General features: G+C 38.4%; 1 protein-coding gene across 1 annotated transcript; it reads left to right on the top strand.

Annotated features, from left to right (window-relative positions):
* On the top strand, positions 1-9,133 carry kif11 (kinesin family member 11). Its single transcript, XM_051868659.1, has 23 exons — positions 1-167; positions 383-506; positions 1,044-1,176; positions 1,278-1,375; positions 1,583-1,661; positions 2,024-2,209; positions 2,318-2,442; positions 2,547-2,637; positions 2,753-2,995; positions 3,079-3,174; positions 3,292-3,380; positions 3,876-3,963; positions 4,086-4,274; positions 4,373-4,580; positions 4,706-4,878; positions 5,160-5,285; positions 5,379-5,537; positions 5,752-5,891; positions 5,965-6,244; positions 7,558-7,780; positions 7,899-8,065; positions 8,236-8,346; positions 8,702-9,133. The coding sequence occupies exons 2-23, from the start codon at positions 436-438 to the stop codon at positions 8,810-8,812; spliced, it is 3,186 nt and encodes a 1,061-aa protein (XP_051724619.1). The 5' UTR covers positions 1-167; positions 383-435; the 3' UTR covers positions 8,813-9,133.
* The last annotated feature ends 829 nt before the right edge of the window (positions 9,134-9,962 follow it).

Below are 9,962 nucleotides of genomic sequence, written 5' to 3'. Positions count from 1 at the left end.
AAAGCTGCAGATGCGCAATTTTCAAAGTCAGCTAACTGCAGAGCTTGAGACTCGAAGTTAGAGCGTACAGCAAATAAAGTGTATTCAAACAATCTGCGTCACTGGAGGGATTTTAAACGGCTTTACCATCTTACTTTATCTCCTTTTAAAGTATATCAAGTTAAACGGTACGTGCATTTTCTAATTTTGTTTTCATTAGCTTGTTGTGTTTGTAATTTATATTGTTTAGGCGCCATTTAGGTTAGGTAATGTCAAAATAATGGATCTGATGTGTATATATATTTGTGTATTTATATTTTAAAATGGCGCATATGTACCATATATATAAGCGACATTTCAGTGTGACTTATTTTTGCTAGTTGAATCCTGCTTTTGTTTAAAGGTTACATTTAAAGGGCATTTTCAGACCTGGAGCCCAGAAGACGCTCCTTTAACATGGCATCACAGATACCAGCAGCCAAAAAAGATGAGAAAGGCAGAAATATACAAGTGGTTGTACGATGCAGGTACATGTTTTATATGTGTATTTGTCTATGTTTAATATATGCTATTGTAAGCATGCCTCACTCATGTGTTTTCCTCTGGCAGTGGTTTTGTATGTTGGTTTTTGCACTCCTAATACAAAACCTTCTTTCTTTATATTATATAAATATGCTATTTGAGCCTAACCTAACTGTTAGGTGAACAGTGATATTGATTTTTATTCCTCTTCTCTCTGATACCAACAGTATTCTCTACAAATGTACAGCTATCACACTTTAAATTATCAGTTCATACAATTTATTGATTACAATGTTGGCCAAAAGAATGGTTTGATCATTTATGTTTTACTTGTTTCATAATTGCTGAAATTTTTCCTGAAAAGGCTAATAGAGGATACTTATTTAGTTCCATGATTTTAACTGGCTTTTCTTCATTTGGTTTTCTGTTCTTTTTGAATAATGTTTTAGAATTTTAATATCTAAATAAAATTATATATGTTTATGAGATCAAAATGAACAACTCAGTCTACACCGTTCTCATGTCTGCTGTGTAATTCACAGGCCCTTCAACACAGTGGAGCGTAAATCTGCCTCTCATACCGTTGTTGATTGTGACCAGAACCGAAAAGAGGTGACGGTTCGTACTGGAGGTGCCACGGACAAAGCCGCAAGAAAAACATACACTTTTGACATGGTGAGTTTTTGGCTTGTATTCCACCCACATCCACATTACAGATATTTAAATCTTTTCTTGTGCAGTAATGCTCATGAAATGTCTCATTTCAATTGGTTTAGGTTTTTGGTCCTTCTGCCAAACAAATTGATGTTTATAGAAGTGTGGTTTGCCCCATATTAGATGAAGTTATTATGGGCTATAACTGTACTATATTTGCGTGAGTATCTCTTTAAATATCGTATCATTCAACTTTGATGGTTTTACCTGTTATGTTTATAAATTTTATGTTTTTCATCAAATGTTTTTAAATGAATTGCTCAATTATGAATTTTGCCATGAAAAAAGCCAAAGTAGGTGGCATGGCATTAAAAAACAAACACAAAATCTTATGTATTTATATTGTTTTATTTCTGTTTGCTGAAAGATATGGACAAACTGGAACAGGGAAAACCTTCACAATGGAGGGTGACCGATCGCCCAATGAGGAGTTTACTTGGGAAGAGGTAACATTTGAGTTACATTTTGGCAGTTCTGCAGCAGTTAATAATCGTTTCTTGCACCAGCAACTATTTTAATTTAGTTTCATGCAACTTTTTCTAGTTTCTAGCCTTATTCTGACTCCCTCTGAATAAACTGCTTTTTGCTACTGTACCTTTAAGGCTTAAATATAGATGATATCTCTTTGCATAGGAAATGAATAATGCTTTCTTTGATGTTTTGCTGTTGGGCCATGATATCAGTACCAATATTTCCAAGATCTGATCTGCTCAGGGATTGATCAGGGTTTTTTTTTTGTTTGTTTGTTTGTTTGTTTCTCTCCCCTCTTCCTCTCTTCCTTATACTACTTTCACCCTTTCTCTTACAGGACCCTCTGGCTGGAATTATTCCTAGAACTCTTCATCAGATCTTTGAGAAACTGTCCAATAACGGCACAGAATTCTCAGTGAAGGTATCTCTGCTGGAAATCTATAATGAGGAACTGTTTGACTTGCTCAGCCCTGCTCCTGATGTCACAGAGAGATTACAACTGTTTGATGATCCCAGAAATAAAGTATGCTTCTAATTGGTTTCCTCAGAAAGATATAATACATTATATCTCCCTAAGATATCTATATATCCTTTAAAAATGTTCACTAAAATCTGAAATTGTTTTTTTCAGAGGGGTGTGACCATTAAAGGTCTGGAGGAGATCACTGTGCACAATAAGAACGAGGTGTATCAGATCCTGGAGAGAGGAGCAGCCAAGAGGAAGACTGCCTCTACCCTCATGAACGCTTACTCCAGGTAATAACTGGATCCTTGCATCCTAATTTAAGAGGTTAAGAAAATGTATGACAGTGCTAAGTTATTCATTGTGTATAATGTTCTCCTTTGACTTATTCCACCAGTCGATCCCACTCTGTGTTCTCCGTGACTATTCACATGAAAGAGATCACACTGGACGGAGAGGAACTGGTTAAGATTGGAAAACTGAACTTGGTGAGTCTACTTTCTTCAGTCCATGGGATTTTAATCTACAGCTGTGGCTCAATAGTGGGAGTTCACCAGTGTTAAAGTATTTTTAAACCGACAACTCATCTGTCACTCTGTTCAGGTGGATCTAGCGGGTAGTGAGAACATCGGGCGGTCTGGTGCTGTGGATAAGCGTGCACGTGAAGCTGGCAACATTAACCAGTCTCTGCTGACTCTGGGTCGTGTAATCAAGGCTCTGGTGGAGAGAGGGCCTCATGTGCCTTACAGGGAGTCCAAACTTACCCGCATACTACAGGACTCGCTTGGAGGACGCACCAAAACCTCCATTATCGCCACCGTGTCTCCTGCTTCCATCAATCTGGAGGTATGACTTGTGCTGTTTGGCTTTGTACTGTTCCTTTTGTTGTTTTTCTTTATTAGGAATGTTGATTTATAATGTAATTGTAGGAAACTCTGAGCACTCTGGACTATGCTAACAGGGCCAAGAGTATCATGAATAAGCCAGAGGTCAACCAAAAACTCACCAAGAGAACTCTGATAAAGGCAAGATTCTTTACTCATGTTTATTTATATAGTATTAGTTATACTATATTCCCAATTTCTTCATGTTCACACAGCATCAGCATTGACACATTCATCTTTCTAAAATAAATGTTGCAGGAATACACAGAAGAGATTGAGCGACTGAAAAGAGATCTGGCTGCCACCCGTGACAAACATGGAGTGTACCTCTCCGTTGATAACTATGAGTGAGTTGTGTGTATATATGCATATATGCATATTGGAATGATTTCTGAAGGATCATGACACTGAAGACTTGAGTAATGGCTGCTAAAAAAATCAGCTTTGCCAACACAGGAATAAATTACTGTTTATAATGTATTAAAATACTAATGTTATATTAAATTGTAATAAAATCTCAATTTTACTTTTTTTTTTTTTTTTTTTTTTTTTTTTAATGAAACAAATGCAGCCTTGGTGAATGTAAGACTTTTCAGAATCATTATACAAACCCCAAACTTTTGAATGGTGGTGTATGATCATTAGTCTTTGGATAAGGTGGTTTATACAAAATGTTACACTTTGGCACATAATTCACCCTGAACTGTGAATGATGCAGTCCACTTTTCTTTAGAAAATCTAAAAATGTTTGTTCCTTTAATTTAAGACTTTTTTTATATTATTGGTTGAAGCAGGTAATTAAGAAACAGAATATATTTCGTCCTTTATTTGCTCTTTTGCAGGAATATGAACAGTAAACTGATGTCTCAGGAAGAGCAGATCACTGAATACAACGAGCGGATCGCTGCTATGGAGGAGGAGCTCAAGAAGGTGAGCGTCTTTCAAATCCATTCTTCTACTGCTTTTCTATGTATACAAGCCCTGCCCAATTTCCACTTTTGAGTGTTAAAGTGATGTCACGGTGTATCTGAATTTTGTGCTTGTGTTGGCAGATTGTGGACTTGTTCACAGACAGTAAGCAAAAACTGGACCAGTGCACTGAGGACCTGCAGGACAAGAACCAAAGACTGGAGGAGGCTCACAAGGACCTAACGGAGACCAGGCACCGCCTCACTCAGGAGGAGTTTATCGCTTCACAACTCCAGAGTAATGAGGTTCAACTCTACAGCACTGCTGACCAGGTCTGTGATGGTAGAAGGAATCAGATAGTGTCATTTGGTGATGCGTTGATAATATATGCATACGTGAACACTATCCTAACTCGGTCTCTCTCATCCAGCTGTTGAACACTGCTGACGCCAGCACGCAAGATGTTAGCGGTCTCCACGCTAAGCTGCAGAGGAAGAAGGAGGTGGAGCTTCATAATGGGGAGGTCCAGCAGAGCTTCACCCAACGCATGGAGAACTGCTACAACAGCATGCAGACCTCGCTACAGGAGCAGAGCCACAAACATGCTGCTATGATTGACTATTACCGCTCTTCTGTGGGTAAGATGTCACATGGATGCGCACTCAGTGTAATATCCCTGTTTTGGGGTGTTTAAAATCACTTCAAGGAAAAGTCCTTCCAGGAAACTGATCAAATTAATGTCTGTTTAAATGTCTGTGTGTAGGTGAGCTGCTGAATACAAACGGCACAGTGTTTAAGGAGACGTTAGGTGCTGTCTGTGATTCATACAGCAGTATTAAAGGAGCTGTTGGAGAGGGAGTAGAGCGGTGCAAGGAACGAGTGTTGCATCAGGAGAAACTCTCTCAGGAGGCTCAGAACAGCATGCTGGAAATACTGGTAAGAATCACTTTTTATTTATTTTTTTTTTTATATCGAGGCTGAATTCTTGATTTCTGTGTAGTCTTGAAACCACAAATGGCATTTTCAGTAATGTTAGATTTGGGTTAGATCGTTACCTTTGTCATCATTTTTAAAACCACTAACAATTTTACACTATTAATTGTATTCTTTATGATTATCCTTTTCGTACTGTGTACTTGATGCTTAAATTCACATTGTTCTTTAGGCATTATATTTTTAATATTGCCCATTCATTGGCAATATCTTTTTGTGTCCAGGATGAACACAAACAGTATCTAGAGGAGATTCTGGTTGCCCAGGCAGTGCCAGGAATTAGGTCTGTCATGGCCATGAATGACAGTCTGAAGCAAACCCTTCACAGATACCACACTCTGGCTGAGCAGGTATGTGTGAGATAAAATGGATTGACCTGCTGTTGTGCCTGTTTACTGCTTATTTGAGATTTGTAACAAGTGATGTTAAAATGTGTTTTACAGATGCAGGGTCTGAAAGCAGAGATGATGTCATTTTTTGACTCTTACATGGAATCATTGGCCAGTATGCAAGAGTGCGCTGTGCAGGGCTTCAGCAGTCTGCGTGCTGAACACGACAAGCTCAAGCAACAGATTAGTCAAGCTGGAAACAGCCATCAGGCGGTAGGTCTATAACCCCTGGACAGATCCTTGAAGAGGAGGATTGTCTTTAATCCAAGCAATCACACTTGTTAAATTGATTGGCTCAGATGTTCACAAGCTTTATGGGTATGAATGTAACCAATTAAACATTTAAAGTTCTGTGACAGAACTTTTGCCTAATCTCTTTTGATCACTAGAGGATTCTAAAACTGCTTAAATTGTTCCTTTTGTACAGCGCGTGGCCGAGCTGGTTCATTGTTTGCAGAACCAATTGAATCTCTTGGCAGTGGACACTCAGACTGATTTTGAGGGTCTTTCACAAGCAGCATCTGCCCAGATTGTTCCTCTAGAAACCCTAGAGAGCTCCATACAGAGGTGAGCGAACATTCACAACATATACCTTCATGTTTCCTGTAACAAAACCCTAATAAATCATCTTTTATTGTAGTAAATGCACTGTGGCCGAGGAGCACACTGTGTCTGTTCGTGCTCGACTGGGTTCTTCTGTGGACGAAGTGATAACGGAGATGAACGGAGTGACGGAAGAGGGAGAGAGGGCGCTGGAGGAGTGTGCCGGATACTGTGGACTCCTACAGACGTCGCTTGACTCGCTGGCTGAGTCAGGACTCAGTTGGTGTAATGAAGCCAGAAACTCAACCGAGAATAAAGCCCAGGAACAGCTCAAACTCATCAGGGAGACAGACACAGCTGTGCAAGACTTGCTAAAGGTTAGTTTGGTCCTGTCTCATTGCCCATTTGCGGGCTTTTGCATTTGACCATTTGTTTACTTGCATGACGTATTTCTGGTTAAAGTGTTAAAATGGACATGAACACCTCAAGTGTGTGTAGTAGGACTTTTGGTACCTAATGGGACACACTTAGTGTTGTAAAACTTTTTTACAGAGCTGTATTTACACATTTTGATTTTCAGTACTTTCTAAGCCTCAAATATCACCCTTGAAGTCTGTTAAAGTCAGCAAGAAACAGAAGTTGTGATCGTCTTTTTCTTCTCTAGTTCTAGTCTTCTCAAACAAGGAAAAAAATGTAGGACTTGATTTTTGGGGGTTTTTGTTTGTTTTTTGTTTTTTTTTGTACTTTTTATCACGCTGATGCATGTTCAAGTGTTGGTTTTTCCAATAAGTTTGGTTTTGGTTAGTTTGTAAGGGTGCTCTGATCAGGTTTTTGAAGCTGGAAATTAAAATGCAAATTTCAAAAAGAAATGCAAATTATAAACTTTAGTGGTGATGCGGCACTGCCTTGATCATGTGACAATTCTGTCAACTGTTCAGTGTGCGGCTTGCTTATAGTTATAGTGCAGATGTGATGTGAAGCCATTTGTGCATTTTGAGAGGGAAAGGGCGCGCGCGGTGATTCACTCACGCTGTTTGTGAAATTACGTGTAACAGACCGTTTTCAAATTACTTTAAGTTATTTAATAAAGAAACATGAATTGTACCTCACTTTCAGCATTATAATTTTACCTGTGCCGGACAGAGATTTAGATGGCGCTGCTGCATATCATGCCATACTTCTCACGGCAGGCACGCGTCTTTATGCGTCGTCAAGCCAATTTCAAAACACTGCTTCGGAGCTTTACGAATCAAATCAGTGGTTCGGAGAGCCAAAGTCACGTGATTTCAGCAGTTTAGCCGTTTGATAGGAGATCCGAATCACTAATTCAAAACAAGATTCATAAAGCTCAGGGTCAACTAACCCTTTAATGAGATTGGCATTGAGAGATCGCTGATCCAATTATTAGAAGCGATTATCGGCCGATCAATCGGAATACCCCTAGTTATTTGATGCTATAAAAATGGGGTGTAACGTCATGGTTGACAGCTGTGCTTTTGCGATTTGATTGGCCGAGATTCTTGATACCGTGGCTCCACCTCAGGATCACTACTGCACAGACTAATCTGCAACACTGTCCATCTTGTTTTACAGTCTATGTCCTGAACCTGTTGAATGGAGAAAATTAAACACCTGACTATTTGCCCATGCTAAAGCTTTATTTTACCTTTTATTTTATGTGTGCATGCAGTCTGTAGATGAAAAGGGGAAGAAAGCTGTTCAGGACTGTGAAGCCCATTTGAGTCACATGCGGCAGGAAGTGGAAGGAATCCTGGGTCGTGTGGAATTGCAGACTAGCAAAGATGATGCTACCTTGCAGGAGCACACAGAGACCCTCTCCTCCATCAACACTCAGACACTAGACACTGTACACAACTTCATCAGCTCAGAGCTACGGCAAGATTTACCAACGGGTATGAGAGAAGCTGTGAGGGAAATACTCAAAATATAGCTTTTTGAGTATAGTCACTGCTCAAGTGCAAATAATCTGTCCATGTGTACAGGGCATTAATGTGATGTGTATCTTTGCAGGAGCAACCCCTCAGCGTAGGGAGTATGTGTACCCACGTGTGCTGAACAAGCCGAGGAGTCGAGAGGAGCTGGAAGAGGAGTTCAGAGCTCAACAGGAAGAGCTTCAGTGTGCACTGAGCCAGTGTGAGACCGTCACTGAGGCAGAAGAGGAGAAACCTCTCGACCAGGTATCACAATCGCAAGTTTAGTCCATCCATATTCTTTCTATATTACAGGAGGAAATCAGATCAGTGGAGACACTATTAGTGTTTCCTTTTTAAAATCTATTAAGATTTATTTGAAGATGCTATAGATGATACTAATGTTTGGACTGGCGACACCGCAATTCTGTTTTTAGGACTCTCTGGAGGATGAAGTCAGTGTTTCTAGTGACGGAAACGTTACTGAACAGTCATGTTCTGATGAGAACTTGATGTGTTATGAGAACGGAAGGGTTCCCTTCTTCAGGGTGAGACATTTTGGACCCATTTAATGTTATACATAGGCTTAAGGTGCAGTCACATTAGCAGAATTTCACGTGCAAAAAAAGGTACATTGTCAATGGTGCAGCCATTGTATGAAGTACTGTTCACACAGAAGTCCATTTCATTTTTGTTGATCAACGCAGCAAATTCATGAAAAACTTGCAAAATCTGTGTTTCACCCTCATGGAATCATGTGGATTTCTATTGAAATGACTGTATTTTGCCATGAATATTTGCCAAACTGTGGTAAATGTGACCGCACCTTTAGTCTTGACAAATGATTAAACTTATTGGTTGTAGATGCAGATTTTGACTATTTTGTTCTTTTTGTCTAACTAGAAGAAAAGCAAGAAGGAAAACACCAACAAATCACTGAACCGTTCAAAGGTGGAGAACGAGAGCCTGTGTACGCCACCACGTTCTAAACTACCACTCAGGTGTCAGAATTAAACTAAATTATGCTCCAGTTTTTACTCTCTCTTTGGATGTCTTAAAGCGCATCGTTTTAAACTTCTGTGTATGTCATTTTTAAACATGATTTGTCTATGTACTTTCGTATGTCTGTTTCCTCACAGTCACAGTTTAATATTAAAAGTTATTACTTCAGGGTGATTTTTTTTTTTTTCTTTTTTTTTTTTTTTTTTTTCTTCTTGTTAGTTTCACTAGTTTTGTTGTTGTTTGTGGTTTATTTGTTAAACATTTGTATGTTTAATTAAAAGCTAAAAGAAAATTATCCACTCCATGTAACCAATAAAGTATTTTTAAAGTATGGTTCTGTTTTGAAATGTTTGTATAAAGTTTATTTTTTTTATTAGATTTAGTTTGTTGACTGTAACACTGTAGATGGTTTTCCTCAATTTAAGGGACTTAAGGTTCTTATTACAAGAAGACATTGTTTGCTGGAGGAGGTTTGGATTAATACGATTAATAAAGAAATTAAAATGTACAAATTGCTTTAACCTTATTTAATGAAACTTTCCATATCGAGAAATATGTGTGCATAGTTCAGAGATTTGAAAATTGGGTGTTTGAGGAAGGTTCACTTGGCAAAAGAACTAGTTAAATGACTTTTTGTGTGGAGTTGGTCATACATACAAAAGAGATTAAAGTTTATCCAAATAACACCATTTGTGACTAAAGGTATCAAACAGGTTATACATATGAGGAAAGTAGCATTTAAAAATAAGGATGTTAGGGTATTTACACAGAGTTAAAATTTAAATTAAAGGAAACAAAAGTTTACAGGAGGAAGCCTTCAAGACTAACAATACTAAAAGTTTGGGATATGAAAACAATGATTGAATTGTTTGACTTGAACTGACATGACAAACGAGTGTATTTTAAAGTACTGATGACACTGTTTTAATATCTGTGTTGAATGACGACAGTCCTGGGTTACAACAACAGGGTAAAGTGGTGCGAGAACAATGATCTTGTCGTTAATATGAGTAAAACAGGAGATTGTATTTGGGTCTACATCTGATGCTCATATAATGCCTGTTATTCATAATGAAAAAATCAGACAGGTTAAAACAAAAGTATTTAGGAGTGATATGTTATCTTGGAAAGATCATGTTGATACTCTCTGTAAAAGAATAAA

The sequence above is a fragment of the Ctenopharyngodon idella genome, chromosome 17, assembly GCF_019924925.1.
Source record: "Ctenopharyngodon idella isolate HZGC_01 chromosome 17, HZGC01, whole genome shotgun sequence".
NCBI classification, from domain to species: domain Eukaryota; kingdom Metazoa; phylum Chordata; class Actinopteri; order Cypriniformes; family Xenocyprididae; genus Ctenopharyngodon; species Ctenopharyngodon idella.
This window is presented reverse-complemented; position numbering and strand designations above follow the sequence as displayed.

Bases quoted from the DNA above. Each gene is read 5' to 3' on its own strand.
- kif11 (XM_051868659.1), top strand. From the start codon at position 436: ATGGCATCACAGATACCAGCAGCCAAAAAAGATGAGAAAGGCAGAAAT. The intron at 1,662-2,023 runs GTAACATTTGAG...TTTCTCTTACAG, and splicing joins AGGAGTTTACTTGGGAAGAG to GACCCTCTGGCTGGAATTAT. The intron at 4,581-4,705 runs GTAAGATGTCAC...GTCTGTGTGTAG, and splicing joins CTATTACCGCTCTTCTGTGG to GTGAGCTGCTGAATACAAAC.